The sequence below is a fragment of the Sander vitreus genome, chromosome 5 (genome assembly GCF_031162955.1).
Source record: "Sander vitreus isolate 19-12246 chromosome 5, sanVit1, whole genome shotgun sequence".
NCBI lineage: Eukaryota > Metazoa > Chordata > Actinopteri > Perciformes > Percidae > Sander > Sander vitreus.
The window spans coordinates 1,647,499-1,660,101 of NC_135859.1; the positions used below are offsets into that span (position 1 = coordinate 1,647,499).

General features: G+C 40.9%; 2 protein-coding genes across 2 annotated transcripts in view; both read right to left on the reverse strand.

The window, feature by feature from the left end:
- Positions 1 to 1,110: 1,110 nt before the first annotated feature.
- Positions 1,111 to 8,738, reverse strand: LOC144517826 (lymphotoxin-alpha-like). The gene is made up of 4 exons (XM_078250001.1): positions 8,255 to 8,738; positions 7,016 to 7,043; positions 6,834 to 6,893; positions 1,111 to 4,260 (listed from the first exon to the last, which is right to left on the reverse strand). Exons 1-4 carry the CDS (start codon positions 8,543 to 8,545, stop codon positions 3,842 to 3,844), a joined length of 798 nt encoding a protein of 265 aa, XP_078106127.1. The 5' UTR covers positions 8,546 to 8,738; the 3' UTR covers positions 1,111 to 3,841.
- A 1,538-nt stretch (positions 8,739 to 10,276) lies between these two features.
- LOC144517827 (multiple epidermal growth factor-like domains protein 9) overlaps positions 10,277 to 12,603 on the reverse strand; it is a 49,745-nt gene continuing 47,418 nt past the window's right edge. The window contains exon 6 of the mRNA XM_078250002.1: positions 10,277 to 12,319. Within this exon, the coding sequence (XP_078106128.1) occupies positions 11,802 to 12,319 (518 nt within the window). The 3' untranslated portion in view covers positions 10,277 to 11,801. The remainder of the gene's footprint in view (positions 12,320 to 12,603) is intronic.

The window sequence follows — 12,603 nt, forward strand, 5'->3', positions numbered from 1 at the left end:
GACTTTCATCAGAGAATAGCACTGAGGCCCACTGGTCCCTCGTCTAGCAAGATGATGACGCCTGTGCCTGGTGGTGTGGTCAGGTAGCCTTGCAGGTTGTCTAGCATGCAGACCACGCTGATGTAAACAGTTTCGAATGGTCTGATGTGACACTTGGGTGCCTCTTACCTCCATTAAATGTGCCTGGAGTTGAGTGGCATTCATCATCCGGTTCCGCAGGGCACTGTTCACAATGAAGCGGTCATCAGTGTGGGATGTGGCCAATGGGCGTCCACTTCTATGCCTTTCTGTGACTCTTCCAGTCTCTCTGTATCTCTGTTGCAATCTGCTGATGACACTCTGTGACACTCTAAGCTCGTGGCCACTTCTGTCTGAGAACAGCCTGTTTCATAATGTCATGATGTCAAAATGTGAACAGCATGATGAGGAGGACTGTTTAAATACCAATTCTAATTGAACCAGGAAATGTATTGGTCGATTCATGGATCAAACACCTGTTGTGAATTTTGCCGTTAAGCTCCTTGTTAGAGAACAGCAAGTTGTGCAGAAAGTACTGAAACATTGAACTGTTGGACATTTAAAAGTTTAGAGACGGTCACATTAAGTTCACCTGTAAAGGTTATAGTGGATTTTAGGTTCATCCTGAAATTTCACCCGAAAGCCGAATATCCCTGACTTTTTGTGAGTAGTTATATAAATATTCTTAAAGCTTTCCTATGGCTCTTTGTTGTTTTGCTTATTTAAAGCTAATGTACTTGCACTTACTACTTGTTGTCTGGAGAAAAAAAGACATTTCTTATCGATGTTACATGAATATTCTTTCTTCGAAATGAATAACATCAAAAATGTATAGCTGTAACCAGGTTGGTGACCCACAGTGACAGATATACAGATTATAATAACAACAGTTATCTTACAGCAGGGGCTACTAAACAATACATTTTCCCTGTGAACCAAGAATGGCTTTGTTCAGACAAGAGAAAATAAACGATGAATGAAAATGAAAATTGAGAAGACATTTGTTTCCTGTCTTTCTGACTCATGCTTCTCTTTCCATTTAGCTCTGAAACTTTTATTTTTGGAAACAAAATCATCTTCACTCATTGGCAGTTAGATATACACTCCTTTATTCATTCATTATAAGAGAGAAACATTTGGGATATGTCTCAGGAGTTCGGCCAAAAATAACCCACACATTTTTACTCCACACTGTCAGAAGGCAATAGTTTGTTCTTTTTAATGCGACGCAATTAATGGACTATATAATAAATTAAAAACACATCTTTAACCTTGGTTAATAGGCCTATGTAAGCATACTTGTATAACAGAACCTTGCATGTAAAAAATAACAAAGAGAACCCCCTTTCCATATGTTTTTATCAGCTTACAGCTGGTAAGAAAAGTCAAAATCATCAAAACACAAATACAGCAGGCGTATAATGATCCCTTTGTATTTCATCACCTTATCAACAGCAGACTATCCCAACATTCCTCAAGCACCTTGAGTTACACGTGCAGCCAGTTATGTGTCTCTCTGATTCATTACCTACAGGTACAAGTATTCACACATTGCATGAACTTTAATCTATTTCACAGCATTGCGTGGGCTGGGTTTATGTGTTTGCCGGTAACTCAGTGCTGAGTGTCTGAGCCAATCGTCCTTGGATGTTAAATACCAGTGCAATCTCGTCATTTAATCTCTTATGTTCTTGGCTCTATGTTTAAGGAAGATGCTTGCCAATAGAGTCAAATTGTGAAAGCTTCTGTCTGTTGGTAACTTTTTGTTTTTCCAATTGATATATCAAATTGAAATTACTGTTATTTACTCCAAAGGGTTTAACAGACTGACCTACTTTTTACCTTTTTTTAGTAACAGCTATTAAAAAATGGGACCTAATTAAAAAACACATGCAAGGGCTACCAAGGTATTACCTTGCACAGCGGCTGGATACTCGAGATATCAGCTGCTGCTAAGGGCACCTATAAGTCTGACAACATTTTGGGCTCAGGTCTGCTTACATATTGGCATTGTACACAGGCCAAAAGCAACATGTTTTAATGACCTAGCTTACTCAGTGTTACCTGGAATCATTCCTACAATAACACAGTTATGCTTGCTACTGTACATTCAGTCTAAAGGTAAACTATGGTTAGTCTGGGAAAACCCTGACCAACTTCTGGCAAATTTGAGATTTGCTCTGCAAGTCCGTCTGGCCAAGAGCTCATTTTTAGTTAGTAAAATGTCAGAAAATACTTTTATCAAAGCCTAAGTTGGAATCTTCAAATTGCTTACTTTGTCTGACCAACAGTCTAATTCATAAAGATATTCAATAATGTAAAACAGAGAAAACCCTCACCTACTGGAAAGATTTTTTCCTCAATTTATTAACAACTTTTTTCAAACATTTTGATTCATTTTTCTGGTGATGAATTAATCAACTTGCACTGAAAATTGTGACAAAATGCTTATTTTTTATTTCAAGCATATCAAATAAGTTATAGGATATATTGAATATAGTTGACATCGCCTATTCTGCCAAAAAGCTGTAAAGTTACAAATGTAAGGGATGTAAAAAACAAATTACCTGCTCTTTTGAACAGCGAATCAATATTAATCTTAGTTACTTCAGAGACAAACGTGGTCACTTTATAACACACGTTATAATGCTCGCCTAGATACTGTCAGGGCACGCCCTCATACTCTGCTTCTGACTGGCTAGTAGTCCTTACCTAGGTGCTGTCAGGGCCCTCATACTCTGCTTCTGACTGGCTAGTAGTCCTTACCTAGGTACTGTCAGGGCACGCCCTCATACTCTGCTTCTGACTGGCTAGTAGTCCTTACCTAGGTGCTGTCAGGGCCCTCATACTCTGCTTCTGACTGGCTAGTAGTCCTTACCTAGGTACTGAGCATGTGCGACTCCCAACAAAGATGGAACAGAAGTGAGAGGTCTCACTCTGTAGCTAAAACAGAGAGCTCAACACACAGGGTGAAAAGAGGAGCTGCAGCAATGTGCAGTACAACAAAAATATGGTGTTTTCTGAAAATTAAACCACATAAACCTATTCTGATATAACCTAAATACAATTATGAACCTGAAAATGAGCATAACATGAGCACTTTAAGATCTACGGGACATAGGGATTGGTAGTGCATACAAACTGTGTAGTGTATTGAGCGTGGACCCCTATTAACTGTTACCCCGCCAAACGGCTGGGTACAGCTTGCCCTCCGTCACTCACTACAGTACATTCAAGAACAGATGAAGGAAGAGAGACCGGAGATGATACATTGTAGCAAACTCAAACATTTCAAGCATTAGTGAATTCCATGGAAATAGCCTTGTCCCAAATAGCTAGCTGTTAGCAAATCATGCGTATATAGAGTATGAGGTTGTTTCAGGGACGTGCACAGGTATGGGCTATTGTTGCCCGGGCAACAGCCCATTTGCCCTGATTGGCTCAGCTGCTCCTCTGGTAAAAGAGCCTGAAATAAACTTTTCTTTATTTTCTTTTCTTTTTTGCTGTTGCATCAATAGCATAAGCCCATCATTAGTGAAATGAATCGTAGTCTTTTTTTCTCCAGGTTAGAGCAATAGCCTCTCCAAATGCCTGTGCACGTCCCTGGGTTGTTCGAATAAATGGTTTTCGAGAAAACTGCAAGCAGTAATACCAGAGGCCAGGAAATGGGCCCGTTCCGAACAGGCATGTTTTCAATAGGCAATGCACTAGTAGTAAATGAAAACTGTAAAACTGCACTGGTATCTTCTCTTTAGTTTCCATAGAGTTGAAGTTGCAAATAACTTCAAGATCAGATTGAGGAGGTTCTAACTGTCTGACCAGGTTACGAAGGCAGCATCACAGCACCGAAGAACACCTGCGATTCTTTTTTACTAATAAGGTCATGTTTTGATGATGTCACTCGTAGTCTGCTGTTAGCCTCCAGGAAGAACAAGCCGCCCGTATAGGTGGATTTAATCCACCGATCCATGCTGCAATTCACTGTGTTGACTGATGACAGGAGAGACACATCCATATTGTAATTATCCGAGATAACGAACACCTCATTGGTGAGTCTCAGCTCCTCATCACTGGGACACGAGAAGTCGCCCTCATAGGTGATCTGCAGGAAGACGCTGTAGAGGCCCTTCCTGGGCACTACAAGGTTCGTACTGGAGCAGTTGAAACCTCCATGACAAAAGGCATTTCCATTGATACTCTCCCATTTAAGATATTTCCCATCAAGGTTGTTGCCTCTAGGAGCTAAGAAGAACAGAAAGTTGAAAGTTAGGGTTATGACTGTTACGGTTTCTGTATCGTATCATGAAACGTGTCACATATTTAAAGCAACACCAAAGCACTTTTCCTCTTCGGTCCCCCTACAGGTTGGAAGTGGAATTGTGTCCATTATGTCTCATTCAAACTACAGATCCGCTACCCGATCTGGTAAACTTACATAGTGCGGCCGGTTATAGCCAATAGAGGGCCGCAAAGCAAATGCAGAAGTGCTGTTCACCCTGTTATCAGTTGATGAACCACTGAAACGATTTTGGAAACATTATTTTAAGGTACAAAAGAATCTTTGGTGTTGCTTTAAGTAAAACTGTGAACATGCTAAAGCACAGGCAGAAAACTCGCCCCCTGACCTCGGATTTCCGATCTCGGAACTCGGGTAACCACAGAGTACCCCGAGCTTAAAATCCAACATGGCTGCCCCGTGCACCAACAGTGGTGAGAGCTGTAGTAACATACAGTTATAAGCACTTCTGTCTTATTTGTGTCTCACTAAAAGTCTTACACACAGTCCTGTCCATCTTCTATCTGTGGACATGTTACACTGTTTTTTGTGAAAACAAACAGCGTAATGCGTTGTTATAAACTGGCATTGATTGATTGCTAACAATGGCTAACCTGGCTAGAGCTAATGAAAACAATAAGAAATCAGACTTGTAACTGGAACGCATTCAACTTGGCTATGACATCATCAGCTCCAGCTTCTGAGTTCCTAAATGGAACAAGTATTGTTGGCTGCAACCCTAAAAGTGCTCCCACTTTTGTTTCTCCAGTTCTACCATTGGAGCCCACTCATCAGGTGTGCTTTTGAGGCAAAGCAAAAAGTACTACTGAGAGGAGAGACAAACTAACACAGTCTCTATAGTATCATTATAAAGTCCAAAATACAGTATTATATTGTCTAGGTTCATATAGGCCTGTATAATAACTATTACATAATTGTATTATTGTAAAAAAAAAAAAAAATTAAATAATGGCAGTTTCTTTGTTTAACCGCAATTAATTCCTAACATTAGCTAAGGTCTTAAAGGGTATGGCTGTCGACTGGTAGTTAAGGATTTTGTTTAGATATGCCAAATTGTAATTATATAAGTGATTATTGGTAAGACTTTTTATTTATATTTATATATATATATATATATATTCTCTCTGCTGCTCCGAAACAGACGTTACAGGAAACACAAACACCGCTGCATGTGACGCTAGTTAACACTATACTCAACAGCAGCTAACGTTAGCCTACCACTAGCTAGTTAACACTATACTCGACAGCAGCTAATGTTAGCCTACCACTAGCTAGTTAACACTATACTCGACAGCAGCTAACGTTAGCCTACCACTAGCTAGTTAACACTATACTCGACAGCAGCTAACGTTAGCCTACCACTAGCTAGTTAACACTATACTCGACAGCAGCTAACGTTAGCCTACCGCTAGCTAGTTAACACTATACTCAACAGCAGCTAACGTTAGTCTACCGCTAGCTAGTAGCTGGATTAAACAGGGTTAAATGCTGACAGCTAACGCTAAACGGTGTAAAGTGTGACTGTGTTTTACTGTAGAGGATTCAACACCGGGATGTAACAATCTGCAGCTGCTGTCGGAGAAACAACACAGACGGCAATGAAACTGGTAAACTACAGCTTCGTGGTGCATTCAAAGTTGTTGTTAAAGGCCCTTTTCCAATCTAGTGGTTGTTTTTCTCATTCAACAGCAATTTACTAGTGAAATAAGTTATTGTTATACATTATTATTAAATCATTTAATTTTGACCATATGGCCTTAGCAATAAACAAGCCGTTCTTTTAATGTTGCAGACTGTTGTTTAGTAGCCTACCCTTCTTTTTTCCCCCTTTTTTTTTACTTAAAAAGTATCGGTTAAGGCACCGGGCAAACATTATGTATGCGATTAATTTTGATTAATTAATCACAGAGTTTAATCGATTGACAGCCCTAATATATATAAATATATTGTTATACTGTATAAAGACTATTACAATCTATGTTGTGTTGTAACTGGTTGCTGATGTGTTTACTGCACAACCTTACTTCTTTTTCTTATTCTAAAAAGCATTGAGGTCAAAATAAGCATGTACATTTTCATCCTGTGCAACCCCAGTGGAGAAACAAACCTTAGCCGCTTTCCGACCGCAGGGATTTTTGCAGTTCCTAGAACATAACGGTCCTAGAACCCTTTTTTTTCTCGTGTCCCGACTGGACCAATTTGGGGATTATTAAGTTCCTCTGACCACAGTTCCTGGAACTCTTTCAGCTCCTAATCAGGGAAGGGTCTTTTCTCTTTTCCGCATAGTGGCGGTTAGATGGCTGTGTTATAATAACAAAAGGTCAGTTCCTATGGCCACTTGGCCAGTGTGACTGCAAATGGAAAAAACGGTTTTGGGGGAGAGTAGATAGTAGAACTGTTTAGAAGTGGACTGTTCCTATAACTACGTTCCTGCAACTACTTTGTCGGGAAGAGGCTATTAGTGCCCTTTTAGGAAAGTACAGTAAAGTCCTAGTCCTGGCAGCTCTGGCTGTTTTACCTGTTAGCATGGCACTTGGATTCTCGAAGTCTTTCTGTTGCTGCTGTCCGGCGCTGACCACTAGAACAAAGATTTAAAGTGTGGTTCAACACATTGATGTATGATTGCTTTTACAAGCCCATTGTATCTATCCTGGCCAGTATTCACCATAGCTTTTAATCTCATTAGAACAAGATATTTACCTGCTGGGCTGTCACGTTGCTTCATCAGCTGTAAGGAAAAAAACACAGTCTTAGCAACATTCGTTATAATAAACAGTAAGTAGTTTAATAACTCTGGATTTGGATACTAGTAAATGTTAAAAATGTTACAAATGTGACTTTTTAAACAAGGACCCTTTAAGTGTTCAGGCTGGTAAGTTGATGTACCCCAAAAAAATGTATCCGCTGAAATATAGAAGTTTCTTTCACCATGCAAAGTCTATGGGAAAAGTCTTTCTGGGCCAGAGGGTGTAGTTCCACCCTTATCTGTTAATCCCATGGTGGCTTTAAGACATGGCGCTCTTCCTAGCATCTGCCAAATTGGCTTCAAAGCCCGGATCTGGGCCGAGCTCTGATAAAAAAAAATATGAGGAAACTGTATTTTGTTTTCTCGAGATAACGAAATAATTAACTAGTGATCGAGATACATTTAAAATTAAATCATTAAAAAAAATCAAATTGCAAGGACGGTCCTTCTAGTAATATCTCCGTAATATATAATGATGATAAAAAAAAGTTGCCTTTGAGGCTACATTTTTGTAAATAACAATCCCTAAAAAACAAACACTAGAGCATGTCGTTTGCAAGGAAAAAATGATAAGGTATTTCTTGTTCTAGCTGCATTTTATGTCTTTGTTGTTGAGCAAACACAAGCACAGCAACGACAACACCTGTACATGCGTGAATCAAATCATTTCAATGGACTTCCGTTGCAACGCCAACTTAAATAACTTAAATAGCAAACACTGCAACAGGAAAACCTAACGCGAGGCTATTTAGAAAGTTTGGTTACACTGTACTTGAAGGTATCTACATAAGAGTGACACCCTAACCCTAACTCTAACCATAACCATAACCATAACTTGTCATGACAAAAACCGAATGACAATTACTAAAAGAAGCGTTATGTCATCTAACGTTTATGACTTGTTTATAATGTTTATGACACGTTCATGACAGTGTCATGTCACTCTTATGTAGATACCTTCAAGTAAAGTGTAACCGAATATAGAACCGTAAAATATACCATTTTTCATTTGACGTTAGAGCAGCACATTTAAAGACTATCGACCAGTAGCGTTTAAGAAACCAACGCTAGACCTTCATTATTGGACGGCACCGACTGTAAGCAATTTCAAAACGACAATAGCCTAACGTTATGTCACCCATTGGCGTCTGTCAGCTGAAGGACTACGGACCATCCCGGTATATAAAGGTTACCTGGCTGTGGCTGTCCGCTGACTGGTGATGACATCGCCCTCCCAGCGCAACCGTGGTGAGCAAAGCCACAACTAGTGCAACCAGTAGCAGGAGCGCCACGGCTAAAAACTGGGCCATTCGCCGTAGTCGTGTTTCTTGCTGGCGGAGAAGATGATATAAAGTGTTTTGCCGATGTAATCCTGCCTCTCCTTCTCCTACTCCGCAACAGCAGCAGCAGCAGCAGCCCTTGTCCTCCATGCAGCCTGTTTCCCATTCGCGGATCATCCGCCGGTTCCCGTCCAACATCTCCATATATCAGCGTGCTCTCGCCCACGTTAAAACCCACTGCATTGCTAAGGAGCCAGTTTCACAGAGTTTCAGTAACGAACTTCCTCTTTCTGTGATTAGTTTTCCGGAGAGAATATTTTTTTAATCTTCAGCGTGAGACAGGATATTGTAAACAATAGTTCCCATACTCCCACTCGAGATTGTTGTGAATAGTTTGGCTCGGACTGCAGATGCACACCCATCACAGGACTTTATGGGAGAAGTTTTACTGTCCCATATTCACCACATAACCTTAATAGGCTATATCCCTTTATTGTTACAAAAAAGTCCCGCTCCTCCCCATGCAACAGTTATAGTATATGTCAGTATAGCCTATATTTGTTTCTATATTTAGTTTTTATTTTATATTAATGTTCAATATGTTTGTTTATGTATGCACCATTCACCAAGGCAAATTCCACATAAGTGTAACTTATTGTGGCAATAAACCCTTTTCTGATTAAGTGTGTGGTTGTGTCTGGATCTGCATAGACCCTGCCCTCTGCCTTTTTTTCTCTATTCTTATTTTGCTGTGTGGGATGTTAATCAATCAATCAATCAATACATTTTGTAACATGAAATATGATTCCAATGTAATGTAATCCCATTAGCTCCTTTAACTTGTGCATGATTCATCATCATTCACCATAAAGCAGTGTGGCCGGTTGAGTCGCACCGGCCCTCCAGGACCAGGACCTAGCCAAGTCTCTGCGAAAGGACACCACAGCTCCCGGCATCCTGCTGGAAAGCGACATTTCTTATGGGTATCAACAAAGAGCCTTTGGGCCCCAGCTAATAAGATGGTGCAGGTTGTGCAGCCCGCTGTCATAGAGAATATGAGAATATGTACGGTAGTGAATTGCAAGAGTCAAATAATTATTTGATCCCGATTCAATGTTGTGTGTCTACAAACTGTAAGTGATACTTACTACATATTATACCTTTAATTAAAAATGCATTAGACTAATGTCAATTTAACTTCAAGGTAACGCAATCCAAACCACAATGACAGCCACATGAGCATCGTCATAATACATGCATTGTAGCAGTATTTTACAAACATTATCGTGTAAAAATATAACTCACACTAGTACTACATTGGCTTCATACCTGAAAAAAGGCCATGTTAGCTACATTAATCACAATCAATTAAACCGACCTTGGAGTCAGGACCTTTATGAATGATAATTTGTTTAATATATTGTAATTAAAATGCATTAATGGATTCTCATTTCTAGGTTTTCAATTTGCATTATGTAGAGAAAAAGTATCCACTTATATAACACCTATCAATCTCAAATTCACGACTTCTTGGCAAGACGCAAAAAAACTGTAAAATAAGCAGGTATTACACGTTGTATTAGTTGCCAAGTGGCCAGATAATTCAGACTACTTTGGAAACAGAGAGTGCCTTCCTGTCAGCAGTTTAACATGCCAACAACAGCAAACAGTGTGTGTTTGTGGATAGGCAGGTTTCAATTGGTGGATGAAGCAGACTGCAGTTAGGTGAAAGGCAGGATATCTGAGGAAAAAGTGAGGTTAGCATCAGGAAAATATGGCGAGCGAGTGATAGCCAGGGGGTTGCAACGGTCAACTTGAAGCAGCAAATGCAAATCTTGTTATCAGACTCCAAGCAGAGTATTGTTTTATGTCTTCAAATGTCTCTGCAGAGGATTTATACAACGTGGCAGTGATTTATGTGAGAAAAACAAAGACAACAGTTAAACCCATTTTTTATTTGAGAGTTGAGCTCTGATTTTGGGGTATTATTTACATAATTGTATTCTGTTTTGAGTTCCGGGTGGTGCATTTTAGTCCCGCAGATGCGTATATGGCAAAGTCCACTGAGAATAAGAAATAAAAATACAAAAAGCTGTGGGCTGACTGCAACATCACACCCTGAAGAGTGAAAGGCTGGGAGCTTGTTGAGTGACAGTGTACACACAGTATTCTACCTGTACAATAATAGTGCTACTATTCACATTCATCTGTACAATAATTATATTTACAGTGATCACATTAGGGAAAGAGCCAGTACCTGAGGAGTTAGTTCCATAATTAGCTTTACTCATTCACCGTGGTAAAATGAAGTGCACCCAACCAATGGTAGCCTAAACAACACAAAACATGGGATCCGTGTCGGGGATCAGGTGTGAAGCTTTGAAGTACATCAATTGTAAAGCAACTCGCCGTTTTAGCTGATGCAACTTGATTGTCAGTGATAACAAAGACCAGTAGGCTGAGGACGTTTTGACTGTGTGCAGACTAGTTTCACTCAATAAAAACAGTTGTAATACTAGAATAGGATTTATGTTACAAACGCTCTTATCATCTGAGACTGCATCACAGAATCCATCAGCAGCAAAAATCTGATTAGTTTTCAAGGTAGATTATGAGGGTTTATGCGAAGCCAGTATGAGTCACTACCCCGCAGTAGTGCCAAGTGGTGAGAGTTTATAAATGGTTGTTGGTAGTCTTCAAAAGAAAACACTCCTCGTAGATACTTTAGGTGAGCTGGCACGCTTTGACAAAAGACAGGAAGCTATAAACAAAAGATGAGGTCATTAAAATCCTTGTGCCAGCGCCCTTCACCTTCCCTTATGATTCACTCCAAAAACACACAAACTATACATGAAAACAAATCGGCTGATTCAAATTACCATTCGACAGCACATAAGATAAAACACCATGAATAAACACACCATACTTGTGCAGCATTTCTCCCCAAAATGAAAAGTCAACCAATAAATAAGAACTGAATTCCTTAAATAACAATCATTGTCTCAGTTTAAGATCACTGTCCAAGTGATCCAGTTATAACTTAAACAGTCAGAAGTGCATTTAAAAAATATCTGAAATGCTAGGCTGGAAGTCCTCTAACCAGTCAGGATCATTGATCAGCAAACCGTTGGATGCTCTGCACCTGTCTTACGCCGTGCCAATTGCCTAACTAATCTGCACAACAGTGCCCTCTGCAGGCACAACTCCAACTTTACTACTTTTTTTCTTTGGACCTTTCACTGATTCGCCCATTCCACACAAAATCATATCAAAAAGGGGAAAACGTTTCAAGTGCATCTCTCTTTCCATATCTTTGATCACATCTGCTCGATCTCAGACCAGCAGGGGTAACAACAAGCAGTCATACATGAAGGAGCTTTGGATTTGGGTTTTTTTCTTTCTTCCAGCAGCTTTATGTCATCTGTAAATCTAGGTGTCCAATTTGGGCATGGGTGGAGCGCTAAGCCTTGTAGCAGTTGCCCTGCGTGGTGAGTGCCAGCTGGCCGTTGGGCGCCACCTCGTTGGCCTCGTCCTCCAGCAAGCCTGACACGTCAGCGTTGGGGATGCTGTCGTGGTAGCTGCTGAAGCTGATGTTGTCCTCTTTCAGTTCAATGGTCCAGAAGGGCGCGTTGAGCTTGCGGTTCTGGTACTCCCGGTAGGTGTACACGCCTCCGACGAAGCCCAGCAGCAGCAGCACCACCAGGATGATGACGGCCAGGATGATGATGTTGAACTGCGTCCAGGACACTTCGGTCAGCGCCGCGGTGGTGTTGTCGGTGGGGCTGCGCAGGCTGGTCAACAACGCCTGGGTGGTGGCGGCGGTGCTGAGCGCCGTGCTCGTGTTGCCGCCGGACGTGGAAGCCGTGGCGGAGGTCAAAGTGGTGCTGGTGGTGGTGGTGGTCGTGGAGGGGTAAGATGTGCTCGATGCGGGGGCCTTTGTCGTGGTTGTATCTGCTGGTATGGGAAAAAGCCGGGTTGCTGAGGAGAGGAAGCATTGAAAAAATTAGTGAACATTCAAAGATTTTATTTCAGAACTTTGTTGAATTCAGAACTACGCATGGGCCGGTATGAGTTCCTAGCGGTATGAAAACCTTCAGTAAAAATATCACGGTTTCACGGTATGCAGTTACAGCTTTAAAATGTATTAGGGCGCCCGGATAGCTCAGTTGGTAGAGCAGGAGCACACATATAGAGGTTTACTCCTCTACGGCCCGGCCCGTTTGACAACGACCTGCGGCCCTTTGCTGCATGTCATTCCCCCT

Coding starts and splice junctions, on each gene's coding strand:
- LOC144517826 (XM_078250001.1), bottom strand. CDS start 8,545: ATGGAGATGTTGGACGGGAACCGGCGGATGATCCGCGAATGGGAAACA. Junction 6,894..7,015: donor GCAACGTGACAGCCCAGCAG/GTAAATATCTTG, acceptor TCTTTGTTCTAG/TGGTCAGCGCCGGACAGCAG. Junction 4,261..6,833: donor TCCAAGTGCCATGCTAACAG/GTAAAACAGCCA, acceptor TGTTCTTCTTAG/CTCCTAGAGGCAACAACCTT.